The following is a 23,236-nucleotide window of genomic DNA, read 5'->3' as shown; positions in this document are numbered from 1 at the left end:
TGGGCTAGGGACCTTGGGTGTCCTCTAGGAGGCAGGTGACCTTGGTGCCTAGAGAGATGAGGGTAAGATGCAGGGGGGTCTACTTCTTTTTTCCATAGATGCTGGTTTACAATATCCTTTTTATTCAAACAGGTGATCAAAGAATACGCAGCCCCCAAAAATATAGGAGAAAAAGTACTCAATAGGTGTCTTAGTGAATTTATTACAAATATAGAGTATTTTTCATAGATTTTCAATGTTTGTGGTATCTGCCAACTTTATTCTGCATTACGAACTTTTCTCATTCTTGATATATATTCACTTTCATGCCTAATTTTATATTCCTAGTTTTGCATTTTCTTAATTTCTAAAGTACCAAAGTTGAATAAATGACAGTTTCCCTAACAGCTCAACACACCCCTGTTGGCAGGCACCAGAGGTCTCGAATGCTAAAATGTACTCCATGATATAACTTAGTATCATCTCAGCTAACTGCCATGAGTTCCTAAAAAAAATAGCCCAACTCTAGTTTTTGCTTTTGTTTTTCTCTTTTCTCTAATTTCCATGTTTCGTTACATTCTCTCCAATTGTTGATTCTATATTTTGAGACATGTAACATGGACATTTCTATTAGGTATGTCAGCAGGCAGAAATATAAACTGTTGAATACTTAGAGTTCGGGAATAAGCTCTGGGCAGAACATATGCATTTGGAGTCATCAGGATAGAATTGCTGTTTATGTCGAGTGGATAAGATCTATGACCCAATGGGAGGCTTAGTATTAGATAAGAGCAAGGATAGTTATCTGTCAGGATAGGGCTGCCAGGAGGCATTTGCAATGCTGAGAGAGTTTTCATGTAGGAATTAGGATCATTACCTAAAAGTGAGAATGGAAAGTCTATATTAATTTCAAAAAGGAATGAAGAAGGTTTAATATAAGTTCCAGCAGATTAGGCAAGATAATAGGCTAAGAAAATATGACCTAACAAAAGGAAGAATTAAAGGCTTTCTTGAGATTTTAGTCTGTAATTGAAAATGCATGTTGTCTTTTTTTCCAGCCATGCCCCGCTACAGTGCCATTTTAGGGAGCTACAGCTCAGGCTAGAGTCAGAGCAAAACGAGTCAACCAGAGTGGTGCGAGAGGGCTGTTCTATGCATGTAAGTGGCTACTGTGAGGGCACCGGCACTATCTGTTCAGGCCCGACTCCTCTGCCTCACTCTTCCTAGCTCGCTGTCCACGCCCTTGTTGACCAGAAGATGCCCCAGGAGCACTCCCCTCCAACCCCTTCAACTCCATCTCACGTTGCATTTGAGGAGGATTTTTAAATGGGCAAGCTCAGTCCCTCCCCATGCTTGACATGTTTTAGTGGCTGTCCTTTGTTCCTCAGATAAAGTTCATGTGCTTTATTAAGGCCTTTTCCTATGATCTGTTCCATGCAAACACTAACAGCAACCTCATACCCAACGTGTTTGCGTTGCTGAAAGGACACACACTTCTTTGTAGCTCTGGGCACGTTTACACATTATTCTTTGTGCCAGGTTGCTCTTCCCTTCCTACTGGCTGAACTCCAACCCCTCCCATGACACATGGTCCTCTGTGGAGCCCTTTCACAGTCACTTAGGTTTCCGTTCATTAAAGTTCTCCTCCAAAACGCCCTTCCTAAACTCCTTCATCACCTGGAATTCTTGTGAGTTCAACTCTCTTGTACTGTTGTATTGATCCTTAATACCTAGTGGAGTGCTTGGCACATAGAAGGTACTCGAAGTAACTATAATATGAATTAACAGACAAAAATGCATTCACAAATCAGTTAACCAATTGCTAATCTTCACCGCACCCTCTGCATCAATAGCTGCATTTCACAGATGAAGAACTGAAGTTCGTAGTGCCCAATACACTCATAAAGGGTAATGTTTTAGTAATAGAAGTGGCATTTGTTGCCAAGTTCCTCTTTTTCTGAAACCTTTGCTCTCTCATCAGTACCAGGCCGGCTCTCTGGCTCCCATTTTTCCCCCCCCAAATTATCAATATTTACACTGAGAGACAGAAACAGTGTAGTATCATGTGCAAGAGCACAGAATTTTGAGACACTGCAAGATTCATATCTTTAGCTGTGATATTTACTAGCTATGTGGCCTTAGGCTATTTACTTCTACTGGTTTTTGCCTCAGTTTCTAAATCTCTAAAATGTGAATAACAATAACTGACAGATAGTGGTGCTGTAAATATAAACTGAATTCATATCCTAAGCACTTAGGACAATACCTGGCATATACATATAAGCTGTATATACCAGATCAACCTTATTGTTTCATTTTTGTTATTACTGGCATAGCTTCATTATCAACACATCAGAAGGGACAGGATTTTCCTGATTAATGGTCACAGGCCAGTTCTTCTGTGATCCAGATATTCAAATCTGACTTTTAATTAGCCTCATCTGAGGGATCCCTTTCTGGAGGCAGAGTCTACAACTTGCACAGATTGCATCAGAACTGGTACCTCATGGCAAGAGAGGGCTGGGCTGTAGAAGACGCCCCTTCTGATTTGCTCACCAGCCCCACCTATCTGACTGGCTTCCTTATCAAGCACTATTTTCCAACCAGTGATCCTGAAACAGAAGAGGGGCAGAATGTAATCTGCATGCAGGAAAATAATCCATTGAGCATTGAATCTAGTAGCCACTCCTCTGTTCTTATGCTACATGAAATTTTCCTTTGGGAAAAGGGATGCTTAAAGGATCGTTTTATATGTCTAATGTCAAGCCACAAAGCATAAAGCACCAGCATTGTACTTACTAATGGAAGGGGACTTCCTTAATCACAAACAACAACTGAAGGTAGATTTACATTGTATTTGATGTCTGAGAATACTTATCTCCAGGCCTCACTAACCTATGTAAACATTTTCCCAAGTAGAACATCACACACCGGGGCCTGTTGGGGGGTTGGGGGCGAGGGGAGAGAGAGCATTAGGACAAATATCTAATATATGCAGGGCCTAAAACCTAGATGATGGGTGGATAGGTGCAGCAAACCACCATGGTACATGTGTACCTATGTAAAAAACCTGCACGTTGTGCACCTATATCCCAGAACTTAAAGTATTTTAAAAAATTCAAGTAAACTAAGGCTTATAGAAAATTTTATATAGAAAGTTAAAATGAGAAGTAGTCTTTGATTTTAATTTGGTCAGAATATAAATACACAGGCACTCTCCTAGACACTTCTGATGGCAACATAAGTTAGGGTGACTTTTGTAGGAGACAATTTGGACACATGGATTTAATATCTTGAATATGTTAAAATATTTTTCCACACAGGATTCCCAAAGCTCAGAATTTAGAATAAAGGGAAATAAGACTTTGCATACAAGTCTCTGAGCAAACATCAGTCCTTCCTACATATTATTATTTGCCTCATTTATTTACTTACTATTTTTGTCTTCTTTACTGATTTACTTAACATCATACCACTTAATAAAATGCAAGTGCAATGAAAGCAGTAGCTTTTTCTGCGTTTTTTCTCAGCCACATAACAAGTACTGAGGTTACCTGGTACACAGCAAACATTTAATTTCCTATTAAATCATTCAGATAATGATTGTTGTGACATGCCTGATAGCAAGAAACAAGTGCGGGCAAAAAACTAAATGTAAAATTTTAAAGTGGACTCAATGAGTATGGGCAAATGATGGAATAGATAAAATCTATCAAAAAGTTATCGGTTTTTTTGAGGAACATTAACTGCCACAGAAAAAAAATCTCAAGACATATTTGTATACAAAAAAAAAAGATCACGAATTGCATAATCCTTACGTTGTCAAAATTATAACAAAGAGATATAAAATATTGAGTGTTTGTATATGTTGATAGAGCTAAACATAATGTTTATTGTTTCCTTTGAAATTATCTTTTTTAACTATTATAATAAACCTGCATTATGTTCTAATGTTTAAATGGCTATTTTTAAAGAGAGGATTTTAAAGATCATGTAGCTACTTGGAGAGTGGTTAGAAAATAATTTAAGTCTAAGTAAGAATATATAAAATGTGTTGCATTATTACTATGAGAAAAGTTATATTAGTGTACAGATAGAGAAGAGACAAAGTTGATTTGTTGAGGCAGTTTTCTTTTTCCTTCCTTCCTTCTTTCCTTCCTTCCTTCCTTCCTTCCTTCCTTCCTTCCTTCCTTCCTTCCTCCTTCCCTCCCTCCCTCCCTTCCTTTCCTTCCTCCCCTCCATGCCTTCCCTGCCCCTCCTCCCCTTTTCTCTTCTCTCTCTCTCTTTCTTTCTTTCTTTCTTTCTTTCTTTCTTTCTTTCTTTCTTTCTTTCTTTCTTTCTTTCTTTCTTTCTTTCTTTCTTTCTCTCTCTCTCTCTCTCTCTCTCTCTTTCTTTCTTTCTTTTCTTTCTTTCTTTCTTTCTTTCTTTCTTTCTTTCCTTTCTTTCTTTCTTTCTCCTTCCTTCCTCCTTCTCCTTCTTCCTTTCTTCCTCCTTCCTCCCTTCCTTCCTTCCTTCCTTCCTTCTTCCTTCCTTCCTTCCTTCCTCCTTCCTTCCTTCCTTCTTCCTCCCTTCCTCCCTTCCTCCCTTCCTTCCTTCCTTCCTTCCTTTCCTTCTTCTTCTTTCTTTCTTTCTTTCCTTCTTTCTTTTCTTATTCTAATTATATGAGTAGCTTTGCTAAAAATACACAGTTGGTCGGTACGCTGGTTCACGCCTGTAATCCTAAACACTTTGGGAGAGCGAGGTGGGTGGATTGCCTGAGCTCAGGAGTTCAAGACCAGCTAGAGCAACACGGTGAAAACCCATCTCTACTAAAATTATAAAAAAAAAAAAAAAAAAATTAGCTGGGCATGGTGGCATGCGCCTGTAGTCCCCAGCTACTCAGGAGGTTGAGGCAGGAGAATTGCTTGAATCCGCGAGCTGGGGGGTTGCAGTGAGCCAAGATCACGCCACTGCACTCCAGCCTGGGTGACCGAGCAAGACTCCATATCCAAAAAAGAAGCTATCGCATTAGCCATTGTTTGGCAATTGTTTCAGAAAACTGGAGTTGGGTATGATCTCCTTTTCCTCAGATACTAGCACCTGTTTAAGAAACTGTCAGACCATTATTTACTAACAATACACTCAAGTATTTCACGTTGTCCCTCCACCATTACACCTACAAAAGAACTCAAAGCATGCACACTGATGAGCAATCCGATGAACTCTATTCTTAGTTGGATTTTGCACTTCAGAGAACTTCAGCTTTAATCCAAAGTTCTCTAAGGAACAGAAACAATGAATACTTTTGAGGTAATTATAATTTTTGTCTCTCTGCCTTCAGACACTTTTGATGCATTTTATTGTATTTTAAATGTTTCAGCATTTGTTTATTCTGCTAAGTCTTTAACAGGAAGATAAATAGCTAACATAAAACAAAGGGAAGTCAGTTTCCTTGGGTACAGAAACAAAGTCAACCTTATGCAGGAATTGAATTATCAATCTGTGGTGAGTCCAAGCCTACAAACCCTAAAGTAGAAAGTGAAGAAAGTAGAAAGTCTTCATGTTTTATAGGTTATTTCAATTTTAATTCTTTAAAAAACGCTATAGAAACCATATGACATTTTACAGAATTTGTGATGGCTTGCTATTGCAATAATCCTGCATATGGCAGAAATTCAACTCATATATGACAATCGAATGTTCTTTTACATATGCAAAAAGATGATCAAGCCATGAGATTAAGAAACAAAAGAGCAAAACTTTGTCTTTGCATTTTTTCTTGATATTTTCTACAGTTTCGATTTCCAAGTCTTACCCAAATCTTTCTCTTTTGCATTTTATTCAGAAAAAGAAGAATTAAATAAAAAAAAAAAAAAAAAAAATCAAAGAGACTATGGTAACAACCGACATTTAAATTTAGACTACTTTCAACTGAATTTTCTTCCCCAGTGAACTCCTGAGGAGCTTCTTCCTATTCCCTCACCCATGGGCAGGACTGCAGAGTCTGCTCACAAGTTATTTAAGCAGATAGCTGAGTGCCAGTGCACTTCTGTGCATTCCATATTTTCTCGTTTTTGTCTAGTTTATTTTCTTTCTCTATCATTTTTATTTATCTTGTCTCTTCTTTCATTCCATGAATCATTTGCTTTCATGAGCTACTTATGAGCCCAGAGGCACTATTTGCTGAGGAAAAGTCATTCAAATACTGACTACTTATTGATCATACCTTGAGGATCTTGCACATAATCTCATAAACTGAGAATGTTTTCTCTGCTCTCGTCCAGTCCCAGGTGGTCACCTTTAAGAGATAAGAAAATAATGTTTAATTTGTTTTAGAAAGTTATTTACCACTGTATTTGATTTGCATAATATAGTGAAAAATAAGAAAAATTTTCACAGATGTATCTACTTAGTCTCTCATCTGTGAAGTTATGCTCATAAAGGACCCTACATAATGCTTTTGTTTCCTCTATTCCACGCTTTATCACCATTTGTCTTATGCTTTCAGCAAACGATTTATGCTATGTGCAACAGTTCTCATTTGTGCAGTGTCCTTATGTGTCTTAAATAATGTATGTATTCTCTACCTATAAATACTAAGTATTTACATTCCGCACTCATAATTTTTTTCGCAATTTACCACTAGTTAAATACAGAGAATACTAGATCTCAACACAGCTCTAATTTTTTAAATATACATCATTTATATTAAGAAATTTCAAGATGACTGTGACATTGCAAACATATCAAAAGCATAATGCAGTTATTTCACTTACTTAGGTTGGGAACATATATTTAACTGCCCTGTCAAATAAATTATTCAGAGTAGGAATAGAGTAAAATATATAAATATTAATTTTTCCTCTGTCTTCCTAGTGCTTTAAACTATTTAAAGACAGACATTTAAAACAGCAGCAAGTCAGACCTGACGATTTCTAAATCCTATGTATTATTAGACCTGCAAGTGACTGGTCGGGTATTTGGTATTTATATTCAATAAATATTTATTAAGTGTCTTCTGAGCTACAAGGTACATATTTCCAAAAGGAAGACTTGAGGTGCAATAGGTATCTACACAAATCTAGTACAAATCTCAATAACTAGGATATAGAATATAATAGAGGATGAAAATGCTATTGATTTTATTTAGAGAGACCAGTACAACATAGATAAACATAGTTTGACTGTCATAAATGACAGCTTACCAGAATGTATTTATGATGTTTGCTAAGGATGGAATCCTCTAATTTAAACTTTGAACACCATGAGAGTTTACATCATCTTATGGGATTACCACTGTGGTGAGATAGACTTAATAGTAGCTAGATAAGGTGCTATCATTTTGAGATTTCCTTATTACTCTTTGCTAATAATAAATTACTAGTAATTAAAAGTGCTGAATAAATTTAAAAGAACTTTCAAAAGATCCTTTGAAAATAAGAGTTTAGTAAACATGTTCATTCATGCATAGCTCTAAAACAGTTTACTCTTTTTAATTTCACTTTTGGTATATTCATTTCTTTAAATTATATTCAATAAACAAAATACACTGACATATGCTTGAAAATGTTTCTTAAAATCTCCTTTCCCATGTCTTCATGAGATTTTTAATGGCATTATATTTTGATCCATTATTTTATAGGTTCACTATTTATAAAGAAGTAAGTTCCAGACTTTTCAAGGGTGATAAAGTAAATGTGTAATACCAGAACATATGTTTTTAGTAAGTTAAATCAGATAAACTGATTTCTATTTTTTTCTCTATATTATTTTTAAAAAATATTGATAGCATACTATTTTGTACTGTTAAGTTAGTGTCAATCTCTTGTGATAATATGGAAAAGAGCAATACATTTGCATAAAACACTTACTGGAGGTGCCAGAAACTTGTAGAGACATGAGCCTCTCAGGGCCAGGAAGGTTGGGGAGTACGCTCTGTCCTGAAGCGGGTCTTGCTCCCGGGCTTCACACCAGCCCATGTAGACAATCTGCAAGAAAATGGAATACAATGAACTGTCAAAAACTTCTTATTTTAATATATCTTATGCCTAAAAAATGTTTAGATGTAAATATTAAAAATATTTTAGATATTTTTTCATGTAGTATTAAAAGCTCACATAAAATTATCAAATTAAATGATGAAAAAAGTACGCTAAACCAGATTTACCTTCAGTAAATGAATGTAAACCTCTCATAAGAATTTCTTTTTTTTTTTTTAATTTATTTATTATTATTAAACTTTAAGTTGTAGGGTACATGTGCACAACGTGCAGGTTTGCTACATATGTATACTTGTGCCATGTTGGTGTGCTGCACCCATCAACTCGTCATTTACATCAGGTATAACTCCCAATGCAATCCCTCCCCCCTACCCCCTCCCCATGATAGGCCCCGGTGTGTGATGTTCCCCTTCCCGAGTCCAAGTGATCTCATTGTTCAGTTCCCGCCTATGAGTGAGAACATGCGGTGTTTGGTTTTCTGTTCTTGTGATAGTTTGCTAAGAATGATGGTTTCCAGCTGCATCCATGTCCCTACAAAGGACACAAACTCATCCTTTTTTATGGCTGCATAGTGTTCCATGGTGTATATGTGCCACATTTTCTTAATCCAATCTGTCACTGATGGACATTTGGGTTGATTCCAAGTCTTTGCTATTGTGAATAGTGCTGCAATAAACATACATGTGCATGTGTCTTTATAGCAGCATAATTTATAATCCTTTGGGTATATACCCAGTAATGGGATGGCTGGGTCATATGGTACATCTAGTTCTAGATCCTTGAGGAATCGCCATACTGTTTTCCATAATGGTTGAACTAGTTTACAATCCCACCAACAGTGTAAAAGTGTTCCTATTTCTCCACATCCTCTCCAGCACCTGTTGTTTCCTGACTTTTTAATGATCGCCATTCTAACTGGTGTGAGATGGTATCTCATTGTGGTTTTGATTTGCATTTCTCTGATGGCCAGTGATGATGAGCATTTTTTCATGTGTCTGTTGGCTTTATGAATGTCTTCTTTTGAGAAATGTCTGTTCATATCCTTTGCCCACTTTTTGATGGGGTTGTTTGTTTAGAATTTCTTATACATTTCCATCAGCATTTATCAAGTGTATACTTATGCCATCCAACCTGCCATGGATTATATTTCCCACTCTACCAATTCTTACAGAAAAAAAAAAGACTTATTTGTAGTAGAATTCATTGATGCATCACACTAGTTTACCAATTGCTGACATTTTATTAATTGGGAATGTGCTTTAATACACAATGTTGAAGTGAGTAAAGAAACTAAATCAGACAGACATCTTATGGCATTACCACTAGGGCGGTGGAACACTTCTCCTCTCTGTATGACAGGCGAGAATAATAAATGTCCTCCTTTTAATCACTGATCTTAGATGAATACAATTTATGCTAGTGTATTCATATGTCAAATGGCATTGAAACCAATTCTGTAGCCTCTAGTGCTTAAATAAAGGCAGATCGATTTCCAAAGATTTGGTGAGATGAGTCACTCCTCTCTTTCTATGATCTGATTTTCATGAGAGTCAAACAAATACATAAACAATAAATGAGTATGACATTTCTAGCAACATATTCACGTGGCATTCTGTTTCTTTTTCATCACAACTCTATGTGGGAGGATATACTTCCCACTTCATATAATTTATGTTAGCTTTATGGTTAGCAGAGTTAACTCCTCCTCCTAGATAATTTTTTTCTTTGTTTGGCTCATTAGACTTTCTATCATCAATAGGATATTCATGAATGTATCACGAGTAAAGTTAGCTTAGCATCTTGTGCTTTTGCCATTACCATGAAAAACTCATACCCAGGATAGGAACAAGTGCAACAGACCAGAGTTCAGCTTAACACCTGGACCAAGCCCAGCTAGCTCCAAATTGGTGGCTAATGACAATCAGGTCACTTTCAGAAAGAAAGAAATACTTATTGTTGTATTACAGCTAGTAAGGGGGTGGTTTGTTGTGCAGCATTAATGTGGTGACAGTTGACTAATAACAATGCAAGACTTTGAAACGCAGGATTTGAAATATTACTGTCGTCTATTCATGGATCCCATCTTCTTTCCATTAATTATGTTTACTCTCTAAAATAATTGGATTATTCACCATCTCATTATCTCAGTTTGTCTTACAATAAGCCTCTGAGCTATAAAGTCCCTGAGTTAACAAATTAAGGGATTGTGATTCAAATAAATTAGCTTAACAAATGAATCAAACTTGATACACGTTAGAATTAGAATTGGAATTTGAACCAAGATGCCTTGCTCTTTTAATTATATAATGTATTCTGTAATCTTTTAGATTATTAACATATGCATTACATAGAGACTTCACTGGTTAATAATAACATAATAAGAAGCAGCTATAATAGCTGATTATTTTGTATTGCTTATATGGCCAGGTATAGTTGATCAGATAACAACACAGTTTTGAAAGAGTAAATGAAGCTGGATAGATAACCATCCCAGAAAGAAAAGTATGACTTAGTTTAATATATATTTAATGTGTAAGAATAATTACATGAGTTAAAATGAAAGGATATTATAGTTTACACTTCCAGTAGTTGCATATTAGAGAATATAGACAACCTACCGTCTAATGTTACCTTAGGAAACTGGAAAAGAATATGCTTAAAGCAACTAGATATTTTACAAGCTATTAAAGGACAACCAGGAAAATTTTATAGTAATATGAAAATTGAGACAGGTTAATCATTAATACAAATGTGGGGTCAACCTTTGCCATAGGTGTGCTTTCTACACAGAAATGTCACATGAGATAATCAGCTACACTGGCCAGTCTCACAGGTTTGGATCAAAAAGTTAAAGTCCAGAATCCTCCACATGTGGAGGCCTTAGTAAACATGCTCTGCTTTTAGTTAGGATCAGAAATGTCTGCATCCTAATTACAAAGTTAAGGCAGAAGTCATCAAGCGCTTGCCAGGACTGGAACTCATATTTAAGCCATTGAGATGATCCAGAAAATGTCAAGCTTGAAATGGTTTATGATGATCCTGGCATTTTCTCAGGCTCCTGACTAAAGAAAATGGAAATTTTTTTCTGGATGACAATAATATTGCTTATGTCAATATATTTTCATAAGAACTGTTTCTTGGAAGAGAATAAAAATAACCAAGAATATAAGGAAATAAAACTTCATGAAGTACATCAGGAGAAAAACATGAAGAATAAAAACAATATATAGTAGAACTGAATATGTAGGCATTTCAGATATTGGAATTTTCTAATACAGGCATTAATTTACCTAGGTTTGCTATGTATAAGAATATAAGATACAAAATTGAAACTTTCATAAGGGTATATCTGAGATAATAGATTATAAAATGTTCCATTTAGAAATTAGACAAATAAATATTTATGAAATATAAAGTTGGGTTTAACAACATATTAAAAAGCAGCTAAAGAAATAATTAGTGAATAGAAAGATGGCTCAGTAAAAATGTCTAGAATGATGATTGGAGAGACAAAAGTTTGGAAAAAACATATATGGAACAAGAGAAAAAGCTGTTACACTGAGAAGTATAAAACTTCAAATTTGAGTCCCAACCCAAGCACAGCAAAGAAAGGGAATGAACAGAAGATATATTGAAAGAGATGATGGCTAAGAATTTTTACAAATAGATAAAAAGAAGTCAATACACGGATTCAGAAGACAAACAAAACAAAAGCTAGATAAATATAAACACACCGAGGCACTTCAGCATGTGTCTTCAGAAAACCAAAGACAGCAAAGAGCATAGTAAAAGGGATATGAAGACAGGAAAAAAGTGTACATTAATGACTGGTTTAATAGAAGGCAGATGATTTCTAGTATATGTTTCCGCATTCACTCTCCTGTGATAGCAAAATCATTTTGCTTCTGGAAAACTTTCACTTTATGCCTATGAAACAATTAGAGTTAAAGAGGCAAATAGCATCTGCATTTTACTATGAAAATAGTTTTGACCTTCTGGATCCTTGAAAAGTATCCAAAGAACATTCAAGGGTCTACAAAATACTCTGAGCCACTGTTGTAAAGTAAAAACTTTAGCAAATGTTATGATCTTTCAGGTAATCACTTACTATAAGTGAAGAAAAATAACTATGTTAGTGAAATATATAAAACTTCAAAATAAACATACAGAAAAAAATAATTTGTTTTATAATCAACCTAAAAGAAAAGGAGATTAAAAAGAAACAAATGTGACGGAAAAATGTAAGGCACAAGGTAAGGTGGTGGAATGTAATCAAAACAAGGTACTAGTTATACAGCAGGTAAATAGAATAAATGCAATCTTACAAAGATTTTTTTTTTTTTTTTTTTTTTTTTTTTTTTTTTTTTTTAGACAGGGTCTCACTATCAACCATGCTGAAGTGTGGGGGTCACAGTTCACTGCAGCCCTAACATGACCTCCCCAGCTCAAGTGCTCCTCCTGCCCCAGCCTCCTGTGTAAGACTACAGACACACACACTACCACTCCTGGCTAATTTTTGTATTTTTTGTAGAGACAGAGTTTAGCTATGTTGCTCAGGCTGGTCTTGAACTCCTGGCCTCAGCGATCTGATCATCTAGGCCTTCTAAAGTGCTGGGATTGCAAGAATGACCCATCATGCCTGGCTTCTTATAAAGTTTTTTACACTACACTAAAAAACAAACAAACAAACAAATAAATAAATACAAAAGCAAAAGAAAAAACCTATATTCTGTCTCTGTAAGGCTTCTCTGAAACATAAAAGCACAGAAAATTTGTAAAGAAAAGAATAAAAAAATTATCTCAGAGACCAAAAATCAATTGATTTAGCAATACTGATATTAGAAAATGTAGATCTAAGGCAAAAATCATTTCTAGAAATAAAAAAGGACTTTTAGTAATGGTAGTCTCAAACCCATGAAAAAGACATAATAATGCTTAGGTTTTTTCATATCTGATAACATACTATTTATTTATTTATTTACTTATTGTTTTTGTGACTGTCTCACTCTGTCATCCAGGCTGGAGTACAGTGATATGATCTCAGCTCACTGCAACCTTCACCTCCCGGGTTCCAGTGATTCTCCTGCTTCAGCCTCCAGAGTAACTGGGACTAAATGTGCCCACAACCAACCTCAGCTAATTTTTATATTTTTACTAGAGGTGGAGTTTCACCATGTTGACGAGGCTGGTCTGAAACTCCTGACCTCAAACAATCCAGCCACCTCTGCTTCCCAAAGTACTAGGATTACAGATTTGAGCCACTGTGCCTGACCTGATAACACACCTTTAAAATATATGAAACAAAAAACTGATGGAACTACAACAAAAGAAATGAACAAACTGATCATTGTAGAACAAGTTTAGCATAATTCATTGAATAATAAAATAAGAGTTAAAAATCCATCAAGCCATGGAGGTTTTGAACAATTCAATTAATACAATCTGCTTAATTTATTATGTTTAAGACACTTGACTCAATAAAAATTGAGTACAAATTATTTTCAAGTGCACTGGAAATGACCAGATGTGATTACACCTTTATAATAATTATATCATTATATTCAGGTAATAAAACAGGTATTAAATACGTTTTGCCATTCAAATGACATGTGGTGCCCTAAATAGAATGAAATGACAGAGCAATATTCGCAAAAAATTAGAATATCCCCTTCCAAAAGATTTGAAAATTAAGCAATATACTTCCACAGATCAAAGGAGAAATCAAAAATGAAGTTAAGGCCGGTTGTGGTGGCTCACGCTTGTAATCCCAGCACATTGGGGGGCTGAGTGGGGAGGATCACCTGAGATCGGGAGTCCGAGGCCAGCGTGACCAACATGGAGAAATCCCATCTCTACTAAAAATACAAAAGTAGCTAGGCATGGTGACACATGCCTGTAATCCCAGCTACTTGGGAGGCTGAGGCAGGAGAATCGCTTGAACCTGGGAGGCGAAGGTTGCGGTGAGCTGAGATTGTGCCATTGCACTCTAGCCTGGGCAACAAGAGTGAAACTCCATCTCAAAAAATTAAATTAATAATAATAATAATAATAATGCCCAGGTGAGGTGGCTCATGCCTGTAATCTCAGCACTTTTGGAGACCAAGGTCGGTGGATCACCTGAGGTCAGGAGTTCGAGACCAGCCTGACCAACATGGAGAAATCCCGTCTCTACTAAAAATACAAAATTAGTTGGGCTTGGTGGCACATGCCTGGAATCCCAGCTACCTGGGAGGCTGAGGCAGGAGAATCACTTGAACCTGGGAGGCAGAGGTTGCAGTGAACCAAGATCATGTCATTGCACTCTAGCCTGGGCAACAAGAGCAAAACTCCATCCCTCCAAAAAATAAAACAAAAAATGAAGATTAAAAAATAGTTTGAACTAAAATACAATGAAATATGAAATATCAAACTTGAGGGATTCAACCAAGGCTAACCTTAGGCATATATATATATATATATATATATATATATATATGCATTTTTTAAAAATCTCAACATCTGTAATCCAGGAATCTAGATCAAGAAGTGAGAAAATGTTTAGGAAGACAGAGAGAAAGTGTGGGAGATAAGGGGAGACCCAAAAGCAAAAGCAAAAACAAAACAAAAAAAAAAAGAAAAGAAAAGAAAAGAAAAGAAAAGAAAAGAAAAAAGAAGTATTGAATGCAGGCACTAGTGAAATAGAAAAAATACATACAAATAGGTATTCAACAAAACAAAAAATAATTATTAAGGGAGAATAATAATATAAATACTCATGGCAAGCATCAGCATAAATTACTAAAATCCATGATACCAGATCCTACAGATATTATAATTATGTTTAAAAATCTTATAAATAATATTTTGCAAGTTACTTTTGAAATTTAAATAAGAGGCCAGGTGCAGTGGCTCATGCTGGTAAGTAATCCCAGCACTTTGGAAAGCCAAGATGGGTGGATCACTAGAGGTCAGGAGTTTGAGACCAGTCTGGCCAACATAGTGAAACCCTGTGTCTTTTAAAAATACAGAAATTAACCAGGTGTGGTGACGGGTACCTGTAATACCAGCTACTTGGGAGGTTGAGACAGGAGAATCACTTGAACCCAGAAGGTGGAGGTTGCAGTGAGCTGAGATGGCACCACTGCAATCCAGCTGGGCAACAGAGTGACACTTTGTCTCAAAAAATAAATAAATAAATAAATAAATAAATAAGTAAATAAAATGAAATATATTAATTCATAGACAAATGTCAGAATAGATGCAGAAAGAAATTTGTTTTAAATAAAGAATCCTATAATTATTAAACTAATTTAATCTGCTATTTAAAATATCCCCTCCTCAAAAACAAAACAAAAAAAAAACAAAAAAACTTGAGGAACTTATGATTCTTTTTAATTTCTACTAATTTTTTTTTAAATGATCTAAATTATTGTAAAGTCATCCAGAGAATAGAATAAAAGGGTGATCAGTCCCAATTTAATTTACGGACCAGTCACAACTTTACATGAATGAGTGAACAATGAGAATGAATTCGAGTAACAGCACCTGACAAGAATATTCACAAAAAGGGAAATTTACTTTTTAATCATTCTTTATATGAGGTGTAAATGTATTAATTAAACAAATACCATGAGATTTAAAAGCATCAATATAATTCACAATATGAACCAAAGGAAGGATTAAAATCACATACTCAAAAAATGAAGAGAAAATGATGAAATTCAACATGAATTCATGATAGAGTTTTTAAATTAAAAATAGAAATTGTCTTTAAAATGGAATTTTTAAAATTTATAATCCAAATAAGGGTATTTGTAATTTTAAAAAATGTATTTAATGGTGAATTATTTAAATTATTCTTTGGAGATCAGTAACAAAACAGGAATATACACTACCACCACTAATAATCAATGATTTTCTACTTTTACCCAATGTGCTGAGAAAAAAAAAGAAATTAAATGTTAGGTTTAGAAAATAAACAAGGCCATCATTTTTGTTGATAATATGAATTTATATATAGAAAACACAAAACTTTTAAATAAAATTATTCTGCAAATTTCTCAATGTTGCCAAATATAAAATTTTATCCAAAATAAATTATATTACTGAGTAACCTAAACTAATAGTAAAAAAAAAAAAAAAAAAAAAATAGAAATTTAAAAATAAGACAATAATAGACTGATACTAAAAAAGACAAGCCAGTAGAAAAGTGGGCAAGAGCATTAATGAGGTTTTTCAGAAAAGAGATTTTGGCTTATTCAACTTAGAGAAAGTATTCAACCAAAGTGCTCATCAAAGAAATGCAATTTAAAACCACTGTTGTATATCCTGTGTTTATATTCCAAAGTGGCTGCAATTAAAAGGACAGAAAGAGCTAAATTTTGGTAGCTGTAGTGATGGAAAAGCTCTAACAGAGCTGGTGAGATTGACTCCTCACTTCTTTTTTTGAGAAGGAGTCTCCCTCTGTCGCCCAGGTTGGAGTGTAGTGGCACAATCTTGGCTCACTGCAACCTCCGCCTCCTGGTTCAGGTGACTCTCCTGCTTCAGCCTCCCGAGTAGCTGGGATTACAGGCATGCACCATGATGCCCGGCTAATATTTTGTATTTTTAGTAGAGAGGGGGTTTCACCATGTTGGCCAGACTGGTCTTGCACTCCTGACCTCAAGTTATTCACCTGCCTTGGACTCCTCACTTATGTGAACTGAATGCCGGTGCATGTAAGAGCACTAGAGAAGCATGTGTACCAGTGTTCACAGCAGCATTCTCCTTAGTAGTCCCAACTATGTGCTGATTTGGAAAATATCAATGAACTGTACCACAAATGTATATCATGTAGATGAATACAGTAACATGCTGTGTTATAGTATGAGTACACAGTAAGTACAATTATTAAATTATAGTTACATGGAACAACATGTGAATGAATCTCAAGGAACATCATGTTAACTGAAAGAAGCCAATATAGAGTCATACATATATATGATTTGATTCAAATAAGCTATGGTATTTGGAATGCACTCATGGTTGGAAAGAAAAAAGTAGTATATCAAAGCAAGACCATTATTACCAAGCCTTTCAGGATAACAGTTATGTGAGAAGAGAACAAGTCAGTTATGCAAAGTAGGGAGCAGGCAGCACAATGGTTAACAATCGACTCTTCTTGACACGTAGTTTGTTTATGGAGGTTTGATTTTTTAAAAAAAATAATTAAATGGTATGCGTAAGTTTTAGGAATTTTCTATATATGCATTATATTTTATTAAATCATGTTTTTAAAATGTCATACAATATGTATTATTAACAGTTTTCTACCACTATTTTATTCAAATAATGTAGAATTCTGTAAGTTCTACAGGAAAAAAGTATTCTAACAAATACTGTTAGATTGTCATTCTGGGGTCATTGTAATAAGATGAAATTTTAGTTACTGTAAATTATATCCCCATAAGCATTATTTCTCAGTTAAGGGTTTCTAGTTTTCATTCAGTCTGATAAAACTTATAGTTTGTCTATTAATGATGCCTCTGTTTTGGCAAGAAAGAAAAAAAAAAGAATGTGGTGGTATACATAATCATAAAAAAGTATGTTCGAGACTCTTAAGACTATGATATTGAGTTTGTTGTCTCTTCCAAACTCTATACTTTGCTGCAGGCTGAAATATTAAGGGTGGTGTACTACTATTCTTCAAGAAATATCATTGTTTTATGCAATTTTATTATTTTGAACTGAGTTTAGCTTTGGGAATGAGCTGAGAATATACCTAATAAAAATGGGATTATCAGATCTGTAAGGGATCTATCTACACGTTTGCTCTCTGAGTCAAACATTCACCTTCCCATTTACTATGCCAAACAGGAAAAGGGAGTTCTTTTCAATTGCTCTCAGATGCCAAAAAGTACCATCATTGCCATACTTGGGTATAATAATTACACGGTTGAAGAGACATAAAGCAGTTTCAGTATGTTCTTCCTATGAGTCTCACAGAAAATAATAATTCTTAAGAATCAGTGTATCTCTTAATTTATAAAAAATGTAAAAATGGGAATTACAGGTTTAATAGAAATAGGATGTTTTAGAAAAAAGTAGAATTAAAAGGAGAATTTCCCTAAACACATTAAATGACAAGAGGACTTCCAAGATAATTATTTAAGATAAATAATTTGGAAGCTCATTTACTTTAAATTAAATGTATCATTATCACAAAACATGCCCAATATGTGAAGCTTGTACTACAAAGTAATAACTTATTGATTATTTTAAAATTTATTTTAGTTCATATTTTTTTCTTCAATAGAATTTCTTTTTTTTAAGTGGTTTTGGGTTCACAGAAAAACTGAGTAGAAAGCACAGAGCTCCCAACTACCTCTTGCCCTAACTTGCACAGTTGCCCCACTAGCAAAATCCCCCAGCAGAATGAAACTGATTTGCCATTTGTATGTGTGTGTGTGTATACATTTATATGTGTATATATGTGTGTGTGTATGTGTGTGTAGTTTTTTCATGAGGTGCTTGTTCAGGTATTTTGTCTGTTTCAAATCAGGATGCTTCCTTTCTAATTGCTAAGTTTTAAGAGTTCTCTGTGTACTTCAGGTAACAGTCCCTCATCAGATGCCTTTTGCATATATTTTCTTCCAGTCTGTAGCTTGTATTCTCATTTTCATGACTATATTATTTATGGAGCAGATGATTTTTCCTTTAATAGGGTCCAACTGATTATTTCTTTCATGGATTATGCTTTTTGTGTTGTATCTGAGAAGTCATCACCATACTCAAGGTCATCTGCATTTTCTCCTGCATCATCCTCTAGGAGTTTTATTTGCCTTTTAAATTTAAGTATATTATCCATTTTGAGTTAATGTTTCTAAAAGGTGTAAGGTTTGTGTCTAGATTATTATTATTTTTATTCCTCATGTGGATGTCCAGTTTTTCCAGTACCATCTGTAGAAAATGTCAACTTTTTTTGTTGTATTCTTTTTCCTTTTTTCAAAGGAAACAACTATACTTGTGTGACTCTATTTCTGGACTTTCCATTCTGCTTCATTGAGATATTGTCTATTCCTTCATTGAATACAACACTACCTTGATTACTGTCACTTTATAGTAAGACTTGAGATTGGATAATATGAGCCTCCTGACTTTGCTCTTCTCCTTCAGTATGGTGTTGGCTATTCTGGGTCTTTTGCCTCTCCATATAAACTTTAGAAACAGTTTTTAATATATATCTACATCATAATGATTACATTTGTATATTTATCCTTAGTTTTTGGAAGACAAAAGGAAAGAGGGAGCATTTCAGGTGTTTTATAAGGAGGAATCAACATAACCTGTAACAACATGTTCATAATAAATAATAAAACTGAAACAAATGGCAAATTCTTGCAGTCTAATTGTTTTATTATACTTTAAGTTCTAGGGTACAGTACATTATGTCTTTTACTTTTATTAAAACAAACCCACAAATTTATATGTAAATTTTTTCAGCTAAAGTGAAGCTGGACAGCTGTTAATCTAATATTACCATGGTTTCCATTCCAGCAACATCAGCATCATCTGAGAACCTGCTGGAAATGCAAATCCTCAGGTCTTAACCCAGAACTACTGAATTCAAAAAAAAAACATTTAGGGGTGGAATCTACCTCTCGATATTTTAATGAACCTTCCAAATGACAGAGATGCTGCCTCAAACTTGGTCTCATAATTTATGCCTACGTCAGGGAGAAGGCCATCTAATTATGTTATAATTCCAACAGCTGCTAAGGCTGTGTATTAATGAGAACTGTGTTTATTACTTAAGACAGAGGAAACCATTAATGAAAATGTCCTAGCACTTGAAAGAGAAAAAGAAATGATGGGCTCTTGATAAACATGGTATTTCCAAATACGACATGTTGGACCACTTTATTACAAATCAATTCTACTTCAGGGACAATGATTAAAAGAGGAAATAATCTTTTTTTAAAAAATGAGGATAAAAACATTTTAGAGAGCACTGCAATGTTACCAAGGCAACACAGACTTGACCAGCCGAGCTGCCTGGGAAAAGAAAAGCTCAGAGATGTGCATCCCCTCCGAGACACTTTCCCCCTCGGTATTTCCTCATTGTAAAATCATTGCCTAGAGGCTAAAACAGTGAATCACAGCAGTTTCAAAGGACTAAGCAACATATATTTGATTTCTGAGCCCTCCTAGAGAAAACCATCAGGCAAGATATAACACAGGAGGAAAAATAAATGAGTAATAACCAACACCTCATAAAGGTTGCAGCCTAAGTGTTCTACGAGCCCTTCATAAGCACACAGTCTTTAGTCTTCTCATTACAGTGAGATAAATTGTACCTGGGATTTTATTTTGCCAGGAATAAAAGTAAATTATCTCTGGAGGAAGATAATATCCCTATGAACCCCAAATGACGTCTACATATTTATATGCAATGTCTTTTCTTGAACCAAAATTTATAAGCCATACAAGGAGATAAGAATACAATTTAAAAAAACAGAGGATAAAATGGACAAGAGAAAAAAAGCCGCACATACGTAAGATATTTAAATTTTGGAGGGACCAGACAGACTTTAAAACTATCATGCTTAATATGTTCAAACATTAGGTGGCTAGTTAGAAAATTATATAAAAGTAAATTACAAAATAATAAAATGGATACCTCCAAATAAAAAATAGAATAACTAAAATTATAAACCCAATATATGAATTTACTAGAAGTTTATACACAGTTGAAGAGAACAGCAAAGAATTAAGTGAATTTAACTGTTAACATATATAAAATAAACATAATAATTCTGTTTCTATATTAAAAAGAACATTTTTCTGATCTTTGATATGTGTGTGCTAGCAGAAGTTCAAATGCTACAACTAAAAGCAGCTGAGGGATGGCAAGGTGGCTCAGGCCTTTAATTTTAGCACTATGGGAAGCCAAGGTGGGCAGATCGCTTGAACCTCGGAGTTTAAGACCAGCTTCGGCAACATAGTGAGACCTCATCTCTAAGAAAAGGAAAAAAAAAAAAAAAAAAAAGCACCTGGGCATAGCAGGTGTTTCTTTAGACCACAACAATCTAAAGTGCCTACAAAAGACAAAAGAGTAATGTTAAAATTATTTGCCAAGGAGGCCTGGTTTGTTAGCATTGTCACCCCACAACGTTCCTCACCCTGCAGAACTCAAGAATTAATCTCAAATCTCTAAATCAAGGGAAGGCTACATGTATCTCACAAATTATAGTTGTCTCTTCAACAACACAGGGGTTTGGGATACAAATCCCCTACCACTACCACGCCACAGTTAAAATTCGATGTGTAACTTTTGACTTCCCCCCTACATTTTACTATTATAGTCTACTGTTGACTGGAAGCCTAACTGAAAATATAATCAGGAGATTCAAGCACATTTTATTAGTTATATGTAATGTATACTGTATTCTTACAATAAAGTAAGCTAGAGAAAAGAAAATGTGATTAAGAAAATCATAAAGAAGAGAAAATATATTTACTATTAATTGTCAGAGTGGATCATCATAAAGCTCTTCATCTTCGTTGTCTTTATGTTGAGTAGGTTGAGAAGAAAGAGGAAGAGGAGGCATTTGTCTTGCTGTCTCAAGGGTGGCAGAGGTGGAAGAAAATCCACATATCAGAGGAGCCTCGATGTCCAAACTTGTGTTGTTCAGGTGTTCAAGGGTCAACTGTACAATCATCTTCATGTTTCACCTCTTATACTTCCAGACAATGAGGTCCACAGCACCTAACAAATCCAGATATCTGCTTTTGATGTTTCCAGGAGATTTCTGACAAAAATGCACCCATAGTGATAACATTGTGTGGCCACCGCAACCACTGTTTACTCCACTGGTGTCTTCCCTCAGTATCCAGGGCACCTGTCTCACAGCTGGATTCCCTCTGTGGAGCCCTGGGATTGAGCTGCGATGGGCTCATTTACTTTCAAAGATGGAGGCATCCTTTACTCTCCTTCCATGGTTCCCCATTAAGGAGCACCATTCCTATTGCTTAAAGCCATTCAAATAACAAGCCAAACCAGGTCTCATCACAGCCATTGATACTCTGCCACCCCCATGTTCACCCTCTCAGAAACCAGGGCTCATCCTCCTCTTGGCTCTCCAGGGCAGCAAAAACTCTCCCTCCATCCCTTCTGGGAAATGCTTCCCTCCCCAGCCCTGTTGTTACTGTGAGTCGCTCACTGTTTGATAGATGTTTTATCAGATAATTTTATTTTTGTCAGGTTTCTACAAGCCTTTTCCTGTGTTAATATTTCTCGAAGAGGAATCTTAATAAAATAAATTTCAAAAAGAGCTTCAGGTGGAAAAGAAGTTACAAAATGAACTAAATATACCACGAGTGCTCTGCTACACGCAGAAAGAAGTAATCTTCACTTTGGGGAAGGGCACATAGTTGGTTGCGAGTTTACAAATGAACCTATTGTCATTTTATATCAGCTGTAGAAACCATCTCCTTCCCCTCTTGCCAGCTGCTTCCCTGAAAACCACTGCTGAGCCAGCAATTACTGCAGCAGCACAAAGCCCCTCAAATGGGGAGACCACGGCAATTACCCTGATTTGTCACCACAGAGGGCTGGCTATAAAAGCTCCTTTCAAGACATTGAAATTAAGCAGTTTGGGACTATGCCAGGGCCTTTTGGAGAGTAGCAATCAGGAAAGAAAAAAAGAGACACCAGTGTCAGCACAAGAAAGCAGGTAGACTTGGAGCAGTGTGCTAAAAGGAAATAGGATGGCTATTTTCTGTCGACATGTTTCAGTGTTACCCAAAATGCATTATTTCTCCTAGGTTGACTTTTCCATGACAATTAAAATAATTCCAGGCCATCTTGATTCATGAGAAGGAGTAAAACCCAAGGTTATCCGCTTGGTTTCTTGCCAAGAAGAATATCAAATATAATGGCATCTACAGTGTCCACATACAAGGGTGACATTTTCAGATGATTGGTAACCTGAACATTTTTTCTTCTCCATCTCCCATTCTCTCCAAAAGAGAGTAATTCATTCAAGCCTCTGTCATAAACACTGGACACACAGCAGGAAACCAAATAGATGGGAATACCTGTGAAAATGTAACTTAGATTTTACTTTGGAAGCATGAGAATATAAAGATAAAAAGCAAAATACATGTTAGGTTAAATAGTAAGAATCCTAAGGGGGAACCATAAATAAATAAATAAATAAATAAACAAACAAACAAATCAAGGAAAAAAAGACAGAAAATACTGGGAAGGGCTGAAATTGTAGCTGCAATTGCCCTGACATCTTACCAACGGGACACTT

The 23,236-nt window shown here is 35.3% G+C and overlaps 1 protein-coding gene across 4 annotated transcripts in view; it reads right to left on the bottom strand.

Annotated features, from left to right (window-relative positions):
* Positions 1 to 23,236, bottom strand: part of SNTG1 (syntrophin gamma 1) — a 906,932-nt gene that overhangs the window by 132,582 nt on the left and 751,114 nt on the right. For all 4 annotated transcript variants that reach the window (XM_008000591.3, XM_073018076.1, XM_073018075.1 and 1 more), the window contains 2 exons: positions 7,830 to 7,946; positions 6,185 to 6,256 (listed from right to left, as the gene is read on the bottom strand). In XM_008000591.3, coding sequence (XP_007998782.3) covers positions 6,185 to 6,256; positions 7,830 to 7,946 — 189 coding nt within the window. The remainder of the gene's footprint in view (positions 1 to 6,184; positions 6,257 to 7,829; positions 7,947 to 23,236) is intronic.

This window comes from Chlorocebus sabaeus, chromosome 8 (genome assembly GCF_047675955.1).
Source record: "Chlorocebus sabaeus isolate Y175 chromosome 8, mChlSab1.0.hap1, whole genome shotgun sequence".
In the NCBI taxonomy this organism is placed as follows: Eukaryota; Metazoa; Chordata; class Mammalia; order Primates; family Cercopithecidae; genus Chlorocebus; species Chlorocebus sabaeus.
This window is presented reverse-complemented; position numbering and strand designations above follow the sequence as displayed.